The sequence below is a fragment of the Gouania willdenowi genome, chromosome 8 (assembly GCF_900634775.1).
Source record: "Gouania willdenowi chromosome 8, fGouWil2.1, whole genome shotgun sequence".
NCBI lineage: Eukaryota > Metazoa > Chordata > Actinopteri > Blenniiformes > Gobiesocidae > Gouania > Gouania willdenowi.
Genome location: NC_041051.1, coordinates 2,783,265 through 2,807,422, shown reverse-complemented (window position 1 = coordinate 2,807,422; position 24,158 = coordinate 2,783,265). Strand labels below are relative to the sequence as shown.

Sequence of the window (24,158 nt, the reverse complement as noted above, 5' to 3'; positions counted from 1 at the left end):
AGTAGTTTTAATATTTTGGTTAATTTTTTGCAGGCACCTTTTTTGTCCGTCAAATGTATTTAAAATAAACTAAAATTAAAGATAGAATGTTATTTAACTGTTGAACCTTGTCATCATTTTATTTAGTTATATATTTTTTGAAATTGAAAAAAAAAAATGTTTATGGTCTTGGTCTTGACTCGGTCTCGGTGCATTCTGGTCTCGGGCAAGTCTTGGTCTCGGATAGTGTGGTCTTGAACACAACACCTGTCACATCACCGTGTTGGACTGAACCCAGGTTTTAACACACACACACACACTTCTGCTATTTAAGAATAATAAAACGTATTTTATAACAATATTACCTTATTTAACAATTTAATGATCATATTACATGTTGTTTGTTATTTATCAAAATGGTATTTATTTCAAAATGTTGTTTTTATTTAATTAATTATGACTCTTTTGGGCTTCCATATTTAAAACACTCACATCTTTTTAGGCAACATATTATTTTGCATTTAAATGCTGGAACATTACTTTTGTACATCAAATTTTAATTGAAAGTAAAATTATTTAAAAAAAATTATTTTGAAGACTATATTTTGCTGCCACCAACTCTTAAGTAGGTGGCATGATTCTAATTATTCTATATTTACCTTTTATTAACCTTTGTACATGTTTGCTATATATACATATATATACTGTATGTATATATATATATATATATATATATATATATATATATATATATATATATATATATATATAGTTATACCCCTCCCCCCAAAAAAATTTAAATGAAAAATTGTAATATGTAATACATTGTAGCAAAAATATGTCACAAACACAATATTCAATAAACCACTAAAATAAAGTAGTACAGATTTATAAAATACAAGCAATAGATATGGAGTCATTAGGTTATTGCTGTTTTTTTTCAACCTTGGGGTCAGGACCCCATGTGGGGTCAGCCTGGAATTGAAATGGGCTTTAAATATCTAGTATTTGGTAAAAAAGAAAAGAAAAAAGAAAAAAGAAAAAAAACAAGGGTAAAAAGGGATTAAAATTCTATTTTTTGAATGATTGTATTTTGAATTGTACACGTATGTATTCTTTCTCTTAAAAGTGCCATCTTTGGATCTTTGCTAAGATGGCGCCGCGGATGGTTGCTTCAGTGTGTTGGTGGGCATTGTTTGGTCTTGTTTTTGTTGTAAACTCCGTTACTGGGTGCTCTTACAAGGCAAGGCAAGGCAAATTTATTTGTATAGCACATTTCATACACAAGGCAACTCAATGTGCTTTACATGAAAAAACATTCAACTGTTTAAAATCAATAAGAACATTTAAAATTATCAGTAAAATCAATTAAAATCATCAGTAAAATCAATTAAAATCATCAGTAAAATCAATTAAAATCATCAGTAAAATCAGTTAAAATCATCAACAAACACATGACATCAACAACATGACCATAAATCTCTCTCTCAATCATACGCAGTAGAGAAAAAAAGTACCTTTAACTTTGATTTAAAAATGTTCACATTCGATTTGATCTGATTGCTGAATATCAGATCTGAGTCAATCAGAACACCAAGGTTTTTGACTTGGTCTTTATCTTTTAAAGATCCAGACTCAGATACTTGCTCATAGCTGTCCTCTTTTCCTTGTTTTCCTTTTTCTTCCACTAAAGAAGAGCTCCTGAACATCAGGGCAACAATCCCTGAGAATTTATATATGTCTGGTTTGTTATTTTCTCTTCTGCTGTTCTTCGCACCAACTGCCAAGTTAAATCCCTTGTGCTGTTTTTAAACTGTACTTGGCGAATAAAAAACTGAATCTAATTCATAATGTCTGTTGAACTTGGTGCTCTGTACATAAAACTGAATGTACCATTTCTTGTGGTTTCTCTTTGTAGAATAATTATTGACAAACTGTTGGCAAGGCATTTTTTAAACACGTTAAGTAAATTATATTGACGATCTTTCCTCCAGTTTCTCAACAATGCCATAAAACACTGGATAGAAATTGTATTCAGCTCAGAACATCCAAATAAGTTAAAAATGTCCTCAAAACATTCACAGCAGCTCCAACATCAGTACCAGCCTCCGATTCATCGTCACAAATCATCACATCATCTACTTCCAATAAATTACAGGAAACTTTGCTATAGAATAAAATAAAAACATGAAAAAAATGTTATAAATGGCATCTATGTATTTAACAGTAGAAAAAATATAGTCCAAGGTATGTCACTCGGCAAGTCCAATTGCACAGGAAGCTGATAGTATTGGAGGGAAACGCAGCACAGAACCAGAGACCGATGCTGTTGGTAGTTGTTGTTACGCGCTGTTGCTTTGTACCCTGTGGTAGAGAATCATGGAAACAACCATGGCACAAATCTGAGGGGCAAACAGATGTGAGAAATGAGGTCAAAATAAAGACAAAACAACATTATCTAGTCCTAATCTGTACCTCGAGAGCTGCAATCCCCAGCGCCACAGCCCCGATCACTACCACATTATTGTCTATTATATCGTGTAACTTTAGGAAGCAACCGGTCACCTTAAAAACAAAAAGGAAATCAGAATCAACATTTTATCATCAACAAATGTTTTTATTTGACCTACCATGTCATTATCTGCCTCCGTCAAACCACATGGATTTTCTCCGGGGCAGCAGTATGGAGGAAATTTCATGCCATGGTCGTTGTAATAAGGAGAACCCACGAAGTCTGTAGAGTTGTAGAATCCACAGCATTTTAACTAATGTGGACACAGAAAGAGTTCAGAACACACGGCTCGGGCACTGGCATTGTGGATTGTCAAAAACATGTACCGTGATCATGGTCACATTCCACAGTCCTGTGCTGATGGTATTTCTACCGTAGTCCGTCTGGATGTTCTTAACGGCTGCCACTCCAAATTCATTCAACAGCGTATCCAGCTAATGTGCAAAGTATAACAGAATTTCAGGTAGAAATCATTCAAAGTTTTCCTGTGGCATGGATGTATTTCAATTAGAGACATTTTCTACATTACAATAATAAGACTATGACTAAATGAAGAAAATCAAAATACATGCAAGAACTACGTCAAACATATTGATATTTTTAAATAAAAAATAATAAATAAAATGTGTACTTATTTGGCAGTGACTATTCATATGGTTGCTGTATCAATATACCGACATTCTATCCATACGCAACACCCGTATTTGGCCAGTTTAGGTCCCGTGACTAAGACTAAACCAAACACTAAGTCTAACCCTAACACTAAAAGTTGTTGAATATTGGGTTATAACCGAACCCTAACCCTAAATCTAACCCTAAGACGCTACGTACGTGTACTTCGGTAACCATACCAATAAGCCTTTTCACACTCTCACTCTCGTTCAGTTCTTCCGTATTAGGTCAAAGGGCAGAGGCAGGCCCGGAGTGGCTAATCGGGAGGACCGAGACAATTCCTGGTGGGCCGGTCTGATGAATGGGCTGTGAGGGCCGGTGTCACGGACTGAATTTACCTCGTACTAAGATTGATTATGAGCATACATGCGCATGCAATCATAACTCTTCTAACCCTAACCTAATCCAATAAACCAATATAACACGTATTTGTTCACTTTGAAAACAAGAATAAACAAAACTGAATTATTATTATTATTATTTTTTAGCAAAAATTCATCCTCTGGTGGTGCGCATGCACGCGCATGCACATATATGCTCATAATCAATCCCACTACGAGGTAAACTCAGTCCATGACACCGGTGTTTACGCACGATCCTCAATCATAACACTTGGTAGATCACGCTACCAAAGTCACCTCTCCTCCACTGGCAGCTCTTTCCTTTTGTTGCAGACGCATTACATCCGTGCACTCTGTCAGTATCAGGGGTGTCCACACTTGGCCCTGGGGGGCCGGTGGTCCAACAGGTTTTAATGTGTCCCCGCTCCAACACAGCTGTGAGACTTGTTAGCAAAAGTGCTTCAGGATATCAGAAGTGTTGGATCAGGAACACATTGACACCCTGGTATAGATATAGGAACTACTGACTACCAAGACAAATTCCTTGTACTGTCCTTAAAACTGTACATGGCCATTAAAACATTTCTGATTCTGATGAGGTGTGGCCACACCCCCTCCCATTTGCACCCCCACAGCCCATCAGCCTTGAGTCCCTACTTAATTGTGCTTTCAAAAAAAAATAAGAATCTGAATTAAAAATCAATTTGTTTGAATAATTAACATTGAATAATGAATGCATTTATCTATGCATTTGATATGATTTGCCATCTTGTTTTTAATAAATGAAGCAGGTAATTAGTTATAGATGTAGTTAGTGTAGTGGTCATGTTCTAAAGATCTCAAGTTCATCCATTCTAGTTTTCTATAAGTGATGCTGATATAAATTACATTTAGTCAAATATGTTTTTTCTTTGCAATGTATTAATATAGATCTGCATTACTGTTCTAAAATATGTGATTGCCAATTGTACATTATTTTCTAAGGGGGTACAGCAGAAAAGGTTTGTAACCACTGCCTTCATTGATAAGTGTAGAATCTGCTATTGTTGAAAAGGACGTGTTGTAAAGACTAATGATGGAGATGTATGCGCTCAGCTTGAAATAATTCTACATTTTGAAGCAACCCTTACCTGCACTGAATTGAAATATTTTAGAACAATACATGAAATACAAGGCTTTACAGAACAACATGCTCTTGTAGACTCAACATGTAAGGTTAGAACATGGTTTTTATAATAATATGTTTTCATCTAAAGTGGGCCGGTCTGAGGTATGAAGCTCCAGGGCTGAAAATGAGTCCCACTCTGGCCCTGGTCAAGATGGATAAACTCGCCATGGCTGACAGTGTAGGAAGCAAGTCTGACAGAGATTTTGTTTTTTTTTTTTACCGTTGGAGCGTTGAGTCCTTAAAAGATTTTTTGAGCAAACGTGGCATCCGTCTCCAAGGCAGAAAGACTGAGCTAATGCTGCTAAAGCTAATGCTGCTAAAGCTAATGCTGCTAAGGCTAATGCTGCTAAGGCTAATGCTGCTAAAGCTGGAGTTTCAACAGTGACCCAGGTTATTGTCATATTTTGTAAACATGAACCAGCTGATCAGTGCTGTTTCACTTCATCAGAATCAGAAAATACTTTATTAAATAGGTTTAATAAAGTATAATATACATATAGTATAAACAGCAAAGAGCAGTAATAAAAAAACAACACTAATAATGTTCATTATACACGCAGAAAAAAGGAACAAGATTACACAAAGAAAATGTCCAAATGAAATGACCTGTCCATCGTGCACTTCCTTCAAATTGTAAATTTAAATAATAATGGCTTAATAAAAATAATCATATGGACCTGGTTAATGAATGGTGTACCTCATAAATATACTTTTTCAAAGTGAGAACTCATACTGTAATACCTGCCTGGTCCACATCCCTGGTGTCATATAATGGCTATAGTTTATATACATGTACAGTACATGTCTGTGATATGGATCAATTTGTTAATCATGAACACATTAAGATTAGACCAAATCACTTTCCTTGTATTATTTTAAACTACATTTAGCAGTAAAACTATTCTGATTCTGATGTGGGGAAAAAACATACTGTTTTATTATTACAACAGAACAAGGCAAAAGATTACTTTTTTATTAATTTTGTTGTGACTCGTCATCCATTAAAAGCGCAAATACTCATTGAAACGTATTTGTTTAAAGCCGGTATAAGTGAGTGACTACAGTCTGAGTGTTGCACTACAGTATATTAAATGTCAGATAGATTAGGCCGAACTTTATTGTACAAAAAGTCTGCTGAAAATCTCAGCGCATAGCACAAACAGCGTCGTGTTTACATTTATATCCCTCTTGACCTATGACCCCCGCTGGTCGCGCACTTACAGTGTGTGAAAAGGCTTATAGCACTGGGGGTTGTCCGTATGGCAACTGTACAAATAGACACTTTCTTTTTATTTACAAACATCAATACACTCCCATACATTAGCATTAACTCTTATTATGCTTCATATTTCAGTCGACTACATCCATAACCGATTTAGTCAACTAAAATCTTGACATCATTTAGTTGACTAAAATGTGTCTTTAACTGAAATAGTCCTGATGACGACACTTTCACTAGTCATCAGGTCAAAAGACTATGACTAAAACTAAATACAATCTTTATACCTGTAACAAACTAACTTTTCCTATAACATATAAAAACACATTTAGCTGCTGTCAAATCCAACATGTCCTAACCATACCTGTCAAGGTTTGGATTTGAAAATAAGGGAAATCTGGCTCCCACTACGAGTCGTCCCACCCGCCCAACTAAGCTCCAGTATCCCTTATATTTTAAAATAGGTGTATAAGAAATCTAAATACCCACTTGTCAACCACTTACTAAATACTATTATGTGATTAGAATCTGGTAGGTCGACATTTATTAACAACTGCACAATATGTGACACTCATTAATCATCTAACTGAGCTTTACATGTCGTTCTGAGAAGTAAAAGCAGCGACTCATAAAACTAGTATTTTAATACATAATAAGCTACTATATATATATGTTGATATATGAAATATTATAGTTTTCTATATCGCCAAAATAGAAAACTCGATACATCTTGAATCTCGATATATCGCCCAGCCCTAATTCCTAAATTATAAAACAGTCTAAATAAAAACATAAATGTGTATATGAAGCATATGTGTTTATTTAATATACTTACAGTTTATATACAAGTCAACACGTTGCATATTTACTGTTAATTTCACGTTGCTTGTCTTTAAGTTAAATATTAACATTTTATTTTCATTATATATTTTACTATAATTTCTCATCCTCACTCATGTGGTTCTCTGATATTCACTAATGACTTATTAGACACATTTATTACAGACTTTACATTATTTAACACTTTATAAACAGTGTATATTTGTGGAGCTTGTGATTGGATGATTTTTCATGGTGACTTACGTGGTTCCTTCTGCTGTGGTAGACGTTAAAATCTTAGTTATTAATCAAACAGAACATGTAACTGTGTCACATCCTGATGGTCTTTATGAAGATTAACTCTGTGTCACATTTTACAACGTATTTACACCAGTTCTTAGTTTTTTTTTTGCTGGAACGTCTTCATTCATCATCTCTGTTCTGAGTTGTTTCTGGGTTTGTTGCCGCTGTCAGCACTAATCTCGCGAGGCTAGTGACAGCGTTCAGTTTAGTAAGGCATCTTTTAATTATTATCACTTTAAAATACAGGATATTTATGGGAAGATGGCGGGAAAGGTATGGTCCTAACCTAAGGTATGGTCCTAACCCAGTGTTTCTCAATTGAAGGTACCCCTAGGGGTAGGCTATGGCACTACAGGGGTACTTGAGATACCAGGCTGAAGATGACTGGAAATAATAAAAAACCACAGAATAAAATCTATTCAGGAGGAAATGCTGTTTCATTTTACTTATTTACAAAGTTTGATTGTTTAAAATGTGTGCTATCACTCATTTATCTGAGAAAAATGGGGGTGCTAAGATCTAGAAATAGGAAAAAGGGGGTACTTGGGCCAACCACTGTCCTAACCAATAACCAATGCTATGATAGATAATCAAAGTTAATCACTCCACCAGCCAGTGATCATAATATAATAGCTGTTGAATTTCAGTGTTTTGTCAACTTACCAGTGGTCTGAACACAAAAATCACTATTCCTGCTGAAATCTCTGCCACAACGATTATCAGGATGATAATGAAAAACTGAGGAGAACAAACAAAAATGTCACTCATGGTAGAAAAAAAAATAGAATAATTCACTTCAACAAAAGACGGATACACAGTGAGGATATAGAACTTGTTAGTTGGAGTGCATTCATTTAGAGACATTTCTGCTAAACAACATTTCCAAATCTTTTTAATACTTTTTAATCAATGCAGGTCTGACATGTTTCACTTTGCTTTGCACTTAGCAACACTAGATTTGGCATAAATTTACAGTCTGTTGTTCCACATACTAAAGCCAGATTTACACCTCAGACGTCCCAGAGGACAAAACATAGGATGGTTTTACACTACGCAGAGCGAGGACCAAATCCAACCTATTAAAGCTGCAGTTTGTAGAATACTCTCTCCGCTCCATTTCAAAACCGAAAACAAAACATAGCCTCCCTTACCAGTATATTTTGTAAACGCTCTAAGAGGCCAATTATTATCCTGTTGGGTAACGCCGTTTGAGCTGCACGGCAAGAGCGTTGGCCGAGGCATGCGCGCTCACGATTTTTCGTTACATTTGTCATTCGCTTTTGAAAATATTGAACTCCAGTGGATGTTTCATGTGACGCACCAATCAGAGTCCTTGTTGACAATGAAGTCAGGCCGTCACCCATTTCTGTATGGAGGAGATAATAATGGTGGCAGTGTGTGACCACCCGGGGCTCTAAGACACAGACTGTTATTTTACCTGCACTGGGCCAGGAAGAATTTGGCGCAGCTCCTGAAGAAAACAGTGAAACTCACCGAGGTGGATATGTCGCTGGTTAACCTGGTGAATCCAGGAACGTCGGCGTCAAACGTTTTGACGGCACTTCAGCTTCCACAGACGGTAAAGAGCATTGGGGTCCTCCATAGTTGATGGTGAAAAGAAAGGGAGTCTGGGTGGCGCGCCTTTACATTCGCTTCAGACGCACATATGAAGTGAATATGGGGAAAATGTTTTTTGATCCCGAAAATTTGTGCCGCGTCAGGTAGGGGTTGAACAGACTAGTCAACTAGTCGACTCTAGTGTTGCGACTCTGTCTACGTGACGGCAACAAGTCGCAGTACTTGACTTTTGCCCAAGATGGTGGCGCAACACAGCAAACGAGGGTCCTAGTACCCCTGCATGGCAAGGGGTACTAGCACAACATCTAGCGTTTCTTGCTCCTTCCTGGTTTGTGCTCAAACTGCAGCTGGTAGGCAGATGCTAACGTTAGCTGTAGTAGTAACATGTCTGTGTACTAGGGATGTAACGATTAATCGTAAGGCAGTTAAAAATCAATTCATAGGTATCACAGTTCACATCGATGCTCTGAAAATTGAATCGCAGTACTTTTTTTAAACAGCAGAGCATATATCCTTCTCGTCTAAAAGTGTAGGCGGCGGGCGGAATCTGCTACTACTTTCTTTCTGGTCGCCATCTACTCATAAACATGTTCATAAATGATTCCTTACCCCTTCAGCACCAAAAGAATATCTGTAATATTACGTGAATATCTGTAAAAGTCACATTTTTCTATTAGCTCTGTCTGCTAGCATAGCTTCTCTTCTTCACTGCAAGGATATCTGCATGCCAACCAACCACTGGGTTACCAGCGCCCTCTGCTGGTTCAAACAAATATCTGATGTAAATACAGTGCAATGACTGTTTTTTTTTCCTTTTTAAGTCCAATTGTTAAGGCACAAAATACATTTTCAGTTGCACTTTTAAAAAGAAAAAGAACTATTAGGCAGTTTTGCATTGTTTACTATAGAACCAGAATTTAAATTATTAGGCTTCTTCTTCATTTGTATTATTCCTTTATTTAATTCATTCAAGATTTATTTTTAGTTAAATTGCATTGTTTTGAATAGTTTATCAAGGGATTCTTTTGACAATTAAATATAAAAGGAAAATAATACAGTTTTTTCTAAGGAATTTTTGTCTACAGTCCCATTTTGTAAAATAAATCGTGAGAGAATCTTATCGTGAACCAAGTATCGTGAATCGAATCGTATCGGGAGTTGAGTGAATTGTTACATCCTTACTGTGTATTAAGCAGATCTGGAAAACATCAGCAGCGCAGGACGGAGGTTCCGTTTGCGGGGGAGGACCGCAGTTGTGCCAAAATCTGTGACCCAAAAAAATCTGTGACCGGAGGTGGCGACAGTTCCAACCCTTGCGGCTTCTCGGCGGACATTTACTCCCCCTTAAACACATTTTTAATTTTTCTCCAGTCTGCATTTACGTCACCCACCGGAGCGTCATAAGGGGGAGTAAATAGCTCCGTAATAGCTATGAAGAGGTTTACACAGTCGATGTAGCACTTTTCTTCTCTACCGCCGAGAAGCCGCAGCTGTCACAGATTTTTCGGGTCACAGATTTTGGCACAACACCAGCTTCGGTGAAGGAAGCCGAAGCTATCGTAAAAACAGCCCATACAAAGTTTAAATGCCTGGCTCTGAGGAAGCCTTGGGGCTTAACAGTTATTGCAGACTCACGGTAGGCGAAGCAGCAGTGTTCCTGGGTTTACTTAGCTTCCATAGCATGACCTGTGTCGATGGGCTGGCGGTGTTGTGCCAAAGTCTGTGACCCGAAAAAATCTGTGGCAGCTGTAGCTTCTCGGCGGTAGAGAAGAAGAGTGCTAAACCTCTTCGTAGCTATTAAGGAGCTATTTATTCCCCCTTAAACATGACTCTCCAGTGAGTGAAGTAAATGCAGACTGGAGAACAATTACAAACGTGTTTAAGGGGGAGTAAATGTCCATCGAGAAGCCGCAGGGTTTGGAACGGTCGCTACCTGTAGTCACAGATTTTTTTGGGTCACAGATTTTTGCACAACACCGGCACTCGGCTTGGCTTTGGCTCTTGGTGACGTCATCAACTAGTCGATGTCGACCCGATTAGTATGCACATAAAGTCAACCATTAAATATATGAAGTCATTCAATCTCTAGCGTCCGGTGTGAACGCAGAATTAGGTTTACACACAATTTATCACGTCTATTATCATTCTCCCTATGAAACCACTGTGTGTGGCAGACCCTGCGCAGTCACGGGGTTCTGCGAGAATGCAAAGCGGTCTGTCTGTGGCTTTAAACTGTTGCTTCTCCATCTCGGTCTGCCTTTTTCTTCTTGATTTTCCGTGTAACTGTTGTGCCTAATGCCGTGATGGAGACTTCTGCAGGCACGTCCGCCATTGCATTTGGTACGTGAACATGCCTGATTTCAGTCAAACAGCCAATAGTAACGCCCAAAACAGACCATGGAGCACACTTGTTTGTAGAAAGATCTCTGATTTGCTGAAGTCCAGCATCACGGTCCTAGATTTTTAAACTTTATTTACAGAGCCAGGAGAAGGAGAATAGATTCACTGTCCATTCATAACACTTTGGATTACATTATGCTCAAAGATGATTATGGATTTTTGGCCAAATGATGCCAAACAAAACCTACATACTGCAGCTTTAACTAACATTTAATGTGTCTCCAATGATGCAGGTTGGTGGTATTTGAATATGACATTTTGGGTTAATCTTCCACAGATTAGCAGTGAAACCTACCAGGAGCAGCATGCACTGGCTCTCCTTGAGGGCCCCACAGCAACCTAGAAACCCAATGATGATCAGCAATGCGCCCACTGCGATCAGCAGGTACGCGACATTGACCAGCTGACTGAGTTCAGATGGTGCGCCTTCAAGAAGGGCGAGAAGGGAGCCGAAGTCCACCTTCACCCAGATCCCTACACCCATGATGGCAGCACCTGATAGCTGAAAGAATTAAACAAACATACACTTCATTCAGGAAACAGAGTTTTTCTTTTAAGTCAGTGACTAAAACAACGTTTGTTTTTTTTATTCTAAATTTACAGATGTAGGACATCAATAAAAACATTCTCAGTTTGCTTAAAGCATTACTGATGAACCGTGATAAAAAAAAATAAATGAATAAATAAATAAAAATAAACAAATAGCACATACATACAGCTCAGGTTCATGGTTACACTTACAACTGTAACAGTAACAGTTTTTAAGATGCTTCACAAGGACTTTAAACAAACAGGCCTGACAACCTCAGGTACAATATTAGACACTTTTCAGAGAGCACACAAATAGAGTTCAATACAGGTTAACTTAGTGATTGTTAGCATGTGTAACACTTTCTGAAAAAATTCAAATTTGGGCTATTCTTTTTCAAATCTCATAACACTAGCATAAAATTTGCTAACACATTTTATTACTGTAATAAAGCTCTTAATTAATAAAGTGCAAAGAAATGCTAATGGGTGACGAAGTGTTTAAAGAACAAGCCTACACACATTGCCTTGAACAGGCTGTGATGCATGATGTACTGCAGTTTGTTGTCCTAATTTCCCTCGCAGTCCTGCCCCGTAACCCCTCCCCCACCCGGTTTGGGAACCACGGAATTAAACTTGCCAGGTTGTTAGACATGCTTCGTGCAAGCGGAATGACCATGTAGTTGGGTCAAGGATTGGCTCACAACTCCTCCTACAAATGTCACGCACAACATGGCGGAGAGCACATCTTACAAAACGGGAGGTTGTCTGGCCCATGCCCACTATGTGTAATGGTTGACCAGACTCCCAACGCATTCAGCCTAAATACCATTATTGAAAATGTATATTAAAGGTGATAGCTGGTCTGCAAAAGCCCTAGATTTAGTGTGGTTTAAACCAAAAACCTTGTTGAAGAGCAAGAAAATGGCTGATGGAAATTTAACAAAAAAATGAAGACACGTCTCAGTCTATACTATAAAATCTTCAAAGAACAATCTATGCTATGCTAATTAGCTACTCAATACTCACAATCAAAGTGTTATTTTCTATTTTTTTCACACTGTGTAAGATCCCTTGTTATAACCTGAACATATCAACCTCTTATGTAGGTATTATAACATGCATATAACTTCACACAACACTTAACAGAACATTATAACCTGCATGTAACTTCACATGACAATTGGCAGAACATTTATTTTGTTTTTTTTTTTTCAAACCCATACTGTATATGCTCAAGTGACATAATCTTTGGTCCAAGCTGGCTGTTTTCTATTTCGTTGGCTCCTCTTCTGCATGTTGTCACTTGTAGCAGGTTCTGAAGGCTGTGGTTCTTCTGCTATAGGAGTAAAGGTCTCCGGCAGCACCAAAAGGCGTGAAGAATCCCAAGTCTTCCCGTCCATCTATGTGTAGCTGTGATGTCCATTCTGTTTTATCACTTTAAGAGGTTCACTGAACTTGGACCTTCCTTTCTTTGTGTGCAGCGGATTTCTCACCCGCACCAGGCTCCCCGAGTGCAGTTTAGGAATCTTGGCCCTTCTTTTGTTGTCCGTGTATTTCTTCATGTGTAACTGTTTCTTTGCAACTCTGTCTCTCAGTTCTTTACCCTGAACAGCGGTGAGCTTTGGCTGGATAATGAGCTTTGTTCTCATCTTCCTTCCGTTCATGAGCTGAAAAGGTGATGTTCCTGTAGTTGCATGTGGTGTAGCTCTATACATGTGCAGAACCTTGGTGACATGGGTCTTCCAAGGAGCTTTCACTCTCTCTGCGGTAAGAATGCTATCTTTTAACACTCTGTTCAGTCTTTCCACTGCTCCGTTTCCTTTGGGGTGATAAATTGTGGTCCTGATGTGTTGGATATCTCGTTTGTTCATGAAAGAGAACAGTTCTGAGGAGGTAAATTGTGCACCATTATCAGTCACCACCGTCATCGGGTTTCCTTTTTGGCTAAACACTGACCTCATGAAGTTAATCACTGTAGCAGCAGTGCACTGTGGAGCAAAACACACTTCTGCATGGCCACTTTGAATAGTAGTCCACCATGGTAATGGCAAACTTGCAGTCAGCAGGACCCGTCTCAAATGGGCCAACAATGTCCAGTCTAAGGTTTCGCCATGGTCCATCAGGCAAAGGGACCGGTGTCATGGTCTGGAGCCCTTTTTGGCGTTTTATCATTTAGCTGACATGACACACATGTTGCGATAACAGACTGGACCATTGCATCCATCTTAGGCCACCAATACAAATCTCTCAGTCTCTGTTTAGTACGCACAATGCCTTGGTGGCTCTCGTGTGCTAGGTGTACCATGTGAGAACGCACACTTACTGGCACCACCATTCTATAACTCCCCGTCAGAATAAGTGAGTCATGTACCGACAGTTAGTTTCTAACCTGGTCATACGGCATCATGTCCGTGGGCAGTCCTTTGGATGATGCGGGCCACCCTTTCTCCATGTAGATGTGCAGCTGACGTAACTCTGGGCAGGACGAACAAACATGTTTGAAGGCAGACATGGGAATGGCAGCTAGGAGGGTGAAGACAGCAGCCACAGTCTCTGGTTCCATTCCTGAAGAGCACTCATGGTTGTCTGGTAGCGGCAAACGGGAAAGGCAGTCTGCTGCATGGTTCTGAGCACCGAGTCTGTAAACAATATCGTAGTCGGGCAGACCAACGAGCTATCCTCATACCAGCTCTCTCCATTCCTTTTGTCATCAGTAGCGTGGTTAAAGCCTGGTGATCAGTTTGTAAAGTGAACTTTGTTCCCCATAAGTAAGTCCTCCAGCGCTCTGTAGCCCAGACACAAGCTAACGCTTCTTTTTCTACAACTGAGTATTTCGTCTCAGCTGCACTCAGAGAGTGAGAAGCAAATGCCACCGTCCTTTCAGAGTCGTCTGGATGTATCTGGGTGAGGACACCACCAATGCCATAGTCGGAGGCGTCTGTGGACACAATGGTGGGCAGTGAGGGATCAAAAAGGGCCAGCGCTTAAGGAGTGGTGTTTAGCTCAGTGGGTTGAGCGCCCGCCCCATGAACAGAGGCTATAGTTCCTCACCTGCAGCCGGTCCAGGTTCGATTCCCGGCCTGGGACCCTTTACTGCGTGTCATTCCCTGCTCTCTCCTGTCAAGCAACTGTCATATAAAGGCCACTAGAGCCCAAAAAATTCTAAAAAAAAAAAAAAGGGCCAGCGCTGGACTTTCAGTAATTAGTTGTTTGACCTGCTGAAAACTGTGCTCGGTGTTATCAGTCCATTTAAACGTAGTGGTACGCAACGCATCTCTCATAGGCTCCACAACAGTTGCATAGTTCTGTATGAACTTGGCGTACCAAGATGTCAGACCCAGGAAGGACCTGAGAGATGCAGCATCACTGGGTGCAGGTGCATCACGAATAGCTGTAATGTGGTCATCAGTCGGCAGCAGACCATCACTACTTATGGTGTGCCCCAGATAAGTTAGCATCTTGGTAAAATTAGCATTTTTTCCGTTCTCAAACGCAGTCCAGCTTCCTGTCGTCTGCACTGTACAGCTTTCAGACGTGTATCGTGATCAGCCCTGCACAATGAGAAGACAATGATGTCTTTTAGCACAATGGACATCATCTTCTGAAATGCTGACAGTGCTGATGCTAGCCCAAAACAAACTCGCTTGTATCTGAAGAGCCCCTCATGAGTTATGAAGGCAGTTAGGTCTCTGCTGTCCTCATGCAGAGGAACCTGATAGTAAGCATTCGTAAGGTCGATGGTTAAGAACACCGACGTCCCTCTGAGCTCCGAAAAAAGCTCCTCAATGTGTGGAATGGAGTAGCAATCAGTAACTACAGCTTTGTTGGGCTCTCTGAGATCTATTCCCTTCCCACTATGATCATTTTCAGTGCCTCAACTAAGTCCAACCCCAGCAGCAGTGAACCTGTCTTTACAATGAAGAAAGTGGCTGGAGCGAAACATCCATCATGGAATGCATCGATGTCCATACAGCCAAGTACTGGAATTCTCTGCCTTGAGTAGGTCACAAGACGAATGTCTGTGTGCTTCAGTGGGATGTGACTGAATGAATTCCAATAAACATGAGCAGGAAGCAATGAAACTGATGATCCAGTGTCCACTATCATCTCAAATGGCTGCAAATTGGGAGGTAAACCCAATTTTATAGTGCACATCATTTTCCTCTCACGTGGCACAGCATTTTTCAGATACAGCACAGTCAGCTCTGGGATAACAACCTATTTCACCTCATGTTTTTGACCTGAGTGGCACACTTTAGCAAAGTGCCCAGCCTTTCCACATAATTTGCATGTTTTATTTGCCGCAGGGCATTTTGGTGAATTTGCAAGGTGCTGATCTGAGTCGCACCTGTAGCATTTACATGTCTGTTGAGTGTTTGAGTCACGTTTCCTGTGATTACCTGCATTGTAGGGGCATTGTTTGTCCAACTTTGTCCGTGTATTCATTTCCCGTACTTGTAATTCACAGTGTGAAAATGCACTGGCGTTGCGCGCTGCTGATTCCACTTCTTTGGCAATCTGAATAGCCTTATCCAGTGTCAGTTGGTCCTCTAGCAGCAAACGTTCACGTCCACTGACAGCCTTCTCCACAATCTGGTCTCTTAGCATATCTTGCTCTGCGCTTCCAAATTCACAGAATGCGAGCATCTCATGTAACGCGGAAACGTACTGTGCAATGCTTTCATCATGTGTCTGTGCACTTTGGTGAAACTTATGTCTCTCAGCAATGACATTTACCTTCTGCACAAAATGTGCTGGCAGGGCAGCAACAGCCTGGTCGTAAGTAGTCCCCGTCTCTGTCAGAGTGTAAAAAATCCTCTGTGCTTCGGTTCCCACGCTGTGTAGTGATACAGCACGCTTTCGGGCATCAGGCCACCTAGCTCCTTCCACGTCAATCACAAGCAGGTAGTTTTCGAACATCTTTAGCCATGTTCCGAACGGCATTGTGGGTTCTCCCGGACATTGTAGGAACGAGGGAGGAAGCCACGGCCATCCTCGTCGCCATTTTGTTGTGTTTGTAGGACGTAAAACATTTAAAGGATCACTGGAGAGAGGATTACGTTGTTACCGTCTTTAATGTCGGCGCACATTCATCTCAACACACACACTTCTTTGTCTCCTCTCTACTTCCTGGCAGCTCCAAAGTAAAACAGTCCCACTATGCCCCCTACTGACCGGAGAAGGATAAACTCTCAGACACAACAGGGCCAACAGTGGTGGTTCATGACTTAAGTAGCTACAAAATCATCACAAGCCTCCATTATTACAGTTTTACAACATACACAAAAATGTCAATACTTTGACTAAAATGTTAAGAGCTTGACAATAATCAATCAATAACACTACTTCAAACCAAATACATTTTTTAGCAGAAAAAAAGTAGTTATGGGGTTTAGTTATTTTTTAATTACATTTTTTATTTTTTTTTGCACTTCTTTCATGCTTACAAGTTGCTGTTAAAACACACACAAAGCAGTGAGCAAAGTCATTTTATATTATTTGATATTCTTCTGGGAATAGGTTGCAGTACGTACCACAACAATATGCAATGTGGTACTTTGTAAATTGTGCCTGTTGAATTGTGCATGTTAGAAGAAAACGTGTGTGCGTGTGCAGAAGTTTTGACTTACAAAGATGATGCCATTGAAAACAACCATTATGACTTTGAGGAACTGCAAGCATCCCATCTTTGCTGCCAGTTGTTGAGCCTGTGGGGAGAAGTAAACACGTTAGCATGATTCCTACATTTGCTTGGGTTTTATCAATAGAAATATTCTAGACACAAGGCTCCCAAAGTGGGGTACGGGTACCCTCAGGGGACACAGATAATCTCATAACAAAGTGTGTCCTGAGCTGGGAAAAACGTATTCTCTTCCCCTCTTCAGTGTGATTAGCCAATAGCAGCCTTTCTGATCATTTAGTTTTTTCCAGCCTATAAGAAATATGTGCTGTTGCCACTTTTTGCTTTTCCCCCACAAGACCTTTTCATCTGTACCCTTTGCTCCATGCCAGAGCTCTGGAATAAAATCCACAAAATATATTTTGGTCTATTTTGTTTGTTTATTTCATCAGACATATAGTGTATGCTCAAAAATGTCCATAATAGTATGCAAATTATCATGGGGTTATGTGAAAAAAATTAAAACAGTATGACAACATTAGTAAGTACTAAGTAGAATATTAATATACTAGCAGTCAGGAGCCTCCATGCTTTGATGCAAATGACACACTAGTCTCTGTAAGGCTGCCCTCTAGTGGTGACAGAGCCATATTGCTTTGCACTAGCCAAACTTGCTTAATGCCACCACGTACTTGTTTGAAAGTGTTTTTTCAGCTTTGACAAACATAAAAACAAAATACAGAAAAATAGAGAACAATTTAAGACTCAGACTACCTCAAATGCAGTCAAACATTGCAAAGTGCTGTTTATCCTCTCAACCTCACCCTTCTCATTAATGTTGCAGCTAGTTGTATTTCACAGTTTCGGGGGTGATGATTATGTTGTATTACTGGTATATGTTCAATCAACGAATGTTTGGTAGATTTTCTTTTTCAAAATAACAGTGTTTCTCACTGAAATTAATAAACTAAATAAATCATGTCATATTTCTGCTTACAGATTATTATTCTTTTTTATAATTATATATTTACAGATTTCACTGTAAGGCTACATTGTATATGATATTACATGATTATGTATTTTAGGTGTGCAGGAGTAGGGAGTACATGGCTTCAGGTTAAATGTCTGAAGGGATATGAGAGTGAGATGGTGAAAAGTTTGTGAACTTCTGCTTTAGACACAACAGTGACAATGACTCAATGTTTGCTACTTTTGTTCTACAATGACAAATAGATGAAACATTTCAAGTGCTGCCTTGTCTGATTGGTAAAAGGGAAGGAATTGGTGTGGAAGGAGGATAAAACATATGTGGCTTTCCCAAATGTTCTCACCCTTAACTCTGCGTGAAATTTAGAAAGTTATCTTATACAAACACCACAGAGCCTACAGCCCTTCATGCCCACCAAAGGGACGTGCCAAGAAAAAGGGACATAGAGATAATTTATTATTACACAAATGTAGACAAAATAAAGTGAACATGCTATGTTAGCAATATTATCTTAAATCTGTATTAATCCTTGCTAATTTCAATGTTTTCAATGTTTTGTGGAGAGAAACCTTTGGATTGCCAGCCACAGCAGCTCCTTCATTGGAGGTCATTTAGTCATTGTTGCTTAGCAACCCACCTATTTACACACTACATACATGCCATTAACATGTAAACATTATGTCAAGTTTGGAAATTAGTTCAGGCTTTTTAAACTTTATTTTGGACATGTAAAAGAAATGTTAAAATACTACAGTTATGAACAGACAAAAAAAAAACATTTTACAGAAGACAACACATGAAAAATGTAAACAATGCAGAATGAATGGATTTAGTAAACTAGTACAGTGCTTGTGGGAAGTATGTATTCATATAGTGGGAGGTGCTTAAGTAGAGTTGTCAATTATGGCCAAATGAGTATATGGTTGAAGGTTGGATGTACAAAGAGCAGTGATGTGCAGTCAGGGTAGGCAAGGTAGGCAGTGCCTACCCAAGGGTGAATTGATATTTGTTTTAATTATAATGTAGTTATAAATTATTTATTTTTCCATTTCCAATAGCCTACAGTACCTATAAGTTTGAAAGTGTCCGCATTTTGTGCGTTTCATAGCCCAAATTACTAAACAGCGCTATTTCCTGCAACGGCTGCAGTCTCACTCCGCTGTAATTCAGGAGGAGGCCACGCCCCCCTCCCAAAGGCCCGTTGCTGCTCTGCCTCTGTTCCCATTGCGTGTTTTTACATGTTTGCGCATGCGCAGTCAATTCCCCAATATGACAACCATTTACGTTCAAAGGCAGCGTAGAGAGCTGTCTTTGGACATAACCGTGCTATGCTACAGTAAATGCTATACCTAAGTTCACAGTGCATTAGTGAATTGATCCCATGTGACCGCTGCTGCTACGTTCTCTAGCTAGTGGGCAGGATATCATCTCTCTAGCGCTGTCAGGATGACAGCACTAGAGATGACAGAGAAACTTTTTTTTGAGGAAAAACGACATCTTTTAAAAGATGGACACCAACACCTGAGCTACCAGACCTTCAGCAAAGGTAAGGTCAGAACATTGTTGGTACTTTTAACAGTGAATGAAACAAAAGGAAGGATTGACTTTGTGGATGCTCCTCACTGAGGCTGTTCTGAGTTGTTGTTGTTGTTGTCATTTTCTCCATGTTTCTGTGTTTCCAACACAAACAACAGATGTGCTGCCGTGTCATGAGATATATCTTGTTGGGAGAGTTTGGAGGCTATATTAAATAATTGTTTATGCTTCTTTTATGGTGTTTATGATGTTGATTTTGTTAGATGCGAAATGCTTGTTCACGTGGATCTTGTTGGTTTTTTTCTTTCTTATTATGAATTTTATATTTTAATAAGCGCATTGAGATGACTTTGTTGTAAATTACTTTATACAAATAAAGTTGATTTGAATTGAATTAACACTTGACAGCAGAAACATATGGAATTGTCATTGGTGGTCTCGATTTAAAACGTGCCTACCCAACCAGCACGTCACTGACAAAGAGGTGTACATACTCTGTACTCTGTAGTGTTATAAAGGGGTATATTTGCGGATGCAAAGTAAAAGAGTGTCTATGAGATATGCGCATCATAAATTGATAAATAAAGTTTGTACCAAAGCGGCGGTTTGGGTGGAATATGATAAAAGACATACATTCGTACAAAAAAATAATTTTTTTAGCATTTCTTAGTGCAGAGGAGATTATCGTGTGTGTGTGTTTGTGTGTGTGTATGTCTTAGAATGTATTCATCCTTTCACTAATTTTGCATGGCAAGCTCAGTATGAAAATCTGAATGAAAATCTCAGTCAACAACCTGAGTAAGTAATAGCGTCTGATGCAGCAATGTCAATACAAAGAGGAATAGTTTATTCTCCAAAAAAAACATGATTATAATATACATGGCAATATATAACAATTAAGAAGAAAAGAAGGTCCGCACAAATGCGTAGTTACCTCCCAATTTCAGTTTTTAATATACACCAAAAAACGTGAAGTTTTGGGCTGACCGCCCTTCATCAGACAATAAATAACAGTTAACCTAATGTAACTTTACAATAATACACTGTTGTATTCATATAAATTAGCAATCTGATCACGTGATTTAAGTGAAGCTTGGGATGACTAGGACAATTTCAGATAACCGTGAAATATTAACTTAAATAACTTTTAGCAGTACAAAAACGTATTTAATATTGACGCAAACAAACTGTGACACAGTGATGTCATGAACCCGGAACTGGAAGTAGCGCGCTCAGCACTGAGAGGGAGCCGTAATCTTAAAATCGATGTTTTGATCGTTTTGCAACACCAAATTACTCCAAAATAACGATGTACACACTCGTGGTATTTGGAACTTGTTGACAAAGTTTCATGTTGAACTCATACCGCGTCGGGGAGATATTCACTCCACAAACACACATACACACGCACACAAACACGCAGACCTTTCCTGCATTATAGATAGATAAGTTACTAATGAAGTTATTCATAAATGAACTGTCTGGCTTACTTGTCATTATCTTTACAATAACAAATTTACTGGACTTATAATTATTAATCTTTATCTCACTTATTCACATACTGTATATAAGTCCATATTTGTTGTCTTTGGATATATATACATATCCAAAGACAATATCAACGTGACACCAACAAATAATAAATATGTAAATAATTACACAAATAATTATATCTCTTTTTAAACCCCACACTCACACTGTTCCATAATTTAACTTTACATATAGGAACACAAAAGCTAATTCTTGTTGTTCATATATTCAGAATTTTTCAATGTAATTTTACCCTTATGTTTATAACCCTCCTTCCTTTCACTGAAAACTTTTTGAATGTTTGCAAGCAATGAATAGTTTTTTGCTTTGAATATAATTTGTGTAGTTCCATTTAGCAAAAAAAACACAAAACAATTGGATTAACTTTGCCTTTTGCATTGCAGCACTGACGTATAAAAAACACGTATGCTAGGGAAATCTGTTGATGTTGGTCCAATATGGTTTACACGCTCAGTCACAGTGACTTATTGGATCAACAATAGAAAACTCATGACATTTTTACTGAACTTTCGCTTTCTCAGTAAAGAGTTTGCCATTGTACTGAACTTTCTCCATGACAAGGTTGGAATGTGATCCATGGACGACCCTTTATCCTGTGAAGGGTCATAGGGATACTATATCTATTATCTTTGTTCTGTTCAGGCTTTCCCAAAAAATACATAAAAGGCTTTGAAAAGCTATAAACCTATGTATATATTAATCAAAGCATTCTCTCAAAATGTTTGAGTCATTGGCAATCTTTATTCAGGAGGCCAAACACCAAACAGAGAACTCTTGGCACAGACCAAAGAAGCTGAGCTGTCACTGAGCTCCATTGTTTTTATGATCAACTCAAGAAGAGTGCAAACCTCTTTAGTCAGATATTCAGTGATCCTGATCATGGTAGCATTAATGGAGTCCTTATGAGGCGTAACATAACGTAACGTAACGTAACACCAATGACTGGGGGGAACAGTATTGTGTGTAGCAACAGGATTCTTGTTTCCATGAACTAGGACATCTCTAGTGGCAGATTCATTTCATCAGCACCCTCCTCAAACATCTCTTGGACCAGTTTTTTTTTTTTTCTACTTCTTTTTTTAAGATAACACAGGAAACCGTGTGTCACTTTGTTAATTCCTTTCACGTTGTAGAGCAGACACAAGACATCAAGTTAAAAGTGCATTCAGTCTGCTTATAGCATCTCTTTCCAAACTCCCACTATCAATTCCCAGGATGCTTGTGTTGGTGATGTATTAACAAGCCAAAGACACATGTACATTTTCAGAGGTTTCAAATAGACAAGAACCAAAAAAGGAGAAGTAGTCTTTACTAGCTCAGAGGTAGTTTATCTCACACTTTGCATTATGCCTTCATGTCAGAGGACATTTAGGCTCCTCAAATAGAAGAGAACTTTTATGACATGCAGACTAATCTCAAAGGGATCCTTTGATGGGAATAATTGCAGGCAGGTCCTGACAAAAGAGCACTGTGTGATAAATGGATCCCTCATTATGATGGTACAAATAAACAACCAGACCCGAAGCTCACAAAGAGAAGCCTGCTGTGGTAATTAATGACAATGAATAGAAGTAAAAGTAATGATAATCTTTGACTCACTGTTCTCAGATAGAATCCAAAGATGCTCTCCGCTCTGTGATGGAAGGTTTTAGGAGCAGAAACAACCTCTGAGGTGCTCACTTCCTCTGGATGATCTGCTCCGTTTCACTTTAAAGGAGTATCTCAGTGTTGAGGTTTTGTTTCAAGGCTGTCTGTTTTAAATCCTGGGAGCGCAGAGGAGGGGATGGGATGGGAGGGGAGGGGAGGGGTGTGTGGGTGTGACAACAGCAGCTGAGTAACAACATCACATCACCATGGAGCTGTAGCTCCTGATAGGAACATGTCTCAGCTGAGCTATGAAAATACTGTATTCTCAATAAAATGATTGATTCAAAATTTTTGGCAAATTTTTTTACAAGAAATTGTTTAAAGAAATTTGAAACAAAAAAAGGAATTTGTTGGAACCACAGCTTGAAATAACCACAGGTACCACACTATCCTCACATGCAAATGAACGAAACCCAGGCAAATAGTATTAATATTAGCACCAAACAGTGCAGGGCAACCTTCATATGTAAAGAACAACTGGGATGTTAATACATTGAAGCATAGAGCAGCAGTTTATCCAGGAAAAATTATTTATTCTCATGTCAAATGAGTTTTTGGTTCACATTTAGACGTAAACGAGTTTTAACAGCATGTGAGAAGGTTAGCTTTCAATAAACAACTAATGCTAGTTTATCTTGATTGTTTGGATCGTATTTAAACAGATAATTGTTTTTCATTCACCTTCCGGCCAGCATTTTTGCGAGAACATGCAAATTCAACACGGAGAAGACCAAAGTGAAGCTGCCCTCTGGATGTCTGTTATTTCAGTCTTGACAGTTTTGGAACGGTAGGAAGAGCATTTAAATTTTTTGTCATCGTGAAGATAGGAAATACATTAAGATTTACATTTTTATTAATTTTTAAAACAAAAACATCCAAACACAAGCCTCGTTGTGGGATTCAGAATTAAATACCGTATTAATCAGTATTTGTTTGTTCGTTATTTTTTTTATTTATTTATTTTGAAAATAATGTTTTAAGATCCTTAAGGATATTTTTTAATCTTGCAAAATTGCTAAATAATGATAAACAGGCATGGATAATTATCCTTTCTATTTTCCAGTAAAATACTCAAAATGATCACATAAATTAAACCCAGGAACACACTGTGAAAAGTAAAATGACACCACTGCTTAGGCTAGTATTATTATAGCAGACAATAGTGGACGCTAAGGCCTATGACGCGTTCTAATACAAAGTAATAGATGTTTACCTTGGTGGCGTGTTGGTTTGCAGAAGCTTGTGTACAACATAGGATCCATCTCTGATTATCATCCAAACAATAGGAAGAATT

At 38.7% G+C, this 24,158-nt stretch overlaps 1 protein-coding gene across 1 annotated transcript; it reads right to left on the bottom strand.

Annotated features, from left to right (window-relative positions):
- Nucleotides 1-1,465: 1,465 nt before the first annotated feature.
- Nucleotides 1,466-22,937, bottom strand: tspan34b (tetraspanin 34b). The gene is made up of 8 exons (XM_028455618.1): nucleotides 22,817-22,937; nucleotides 17,153-17,230; nucleotides 11,287-11,493; nucleotides 7,677-7,751; nucleotides 2,818-2,925; nucleotides 2,610-2,744; nucleotides 2,455-2,544; nucleotides 1,466-2,381 (listed from the first exon to the last, which is right to left on the bottom strand). Exons 2-8 carry the CDS (start codon nucleotides 17,207-17,209, stop codon nucleotides 2,322-2,324), a joined length of 732 nt encoding a protein of 243 aa, XP_028311419.1. The 5' UTR covers nucleotides 17,210-17,230; nucleotides 22,817-22,937; the 3' UTR covers nucleotides 1,466-2,321.
- Between the last annotated feature and the right edge of the window lie 1,221 nt (nucleotides 22,938-24,158).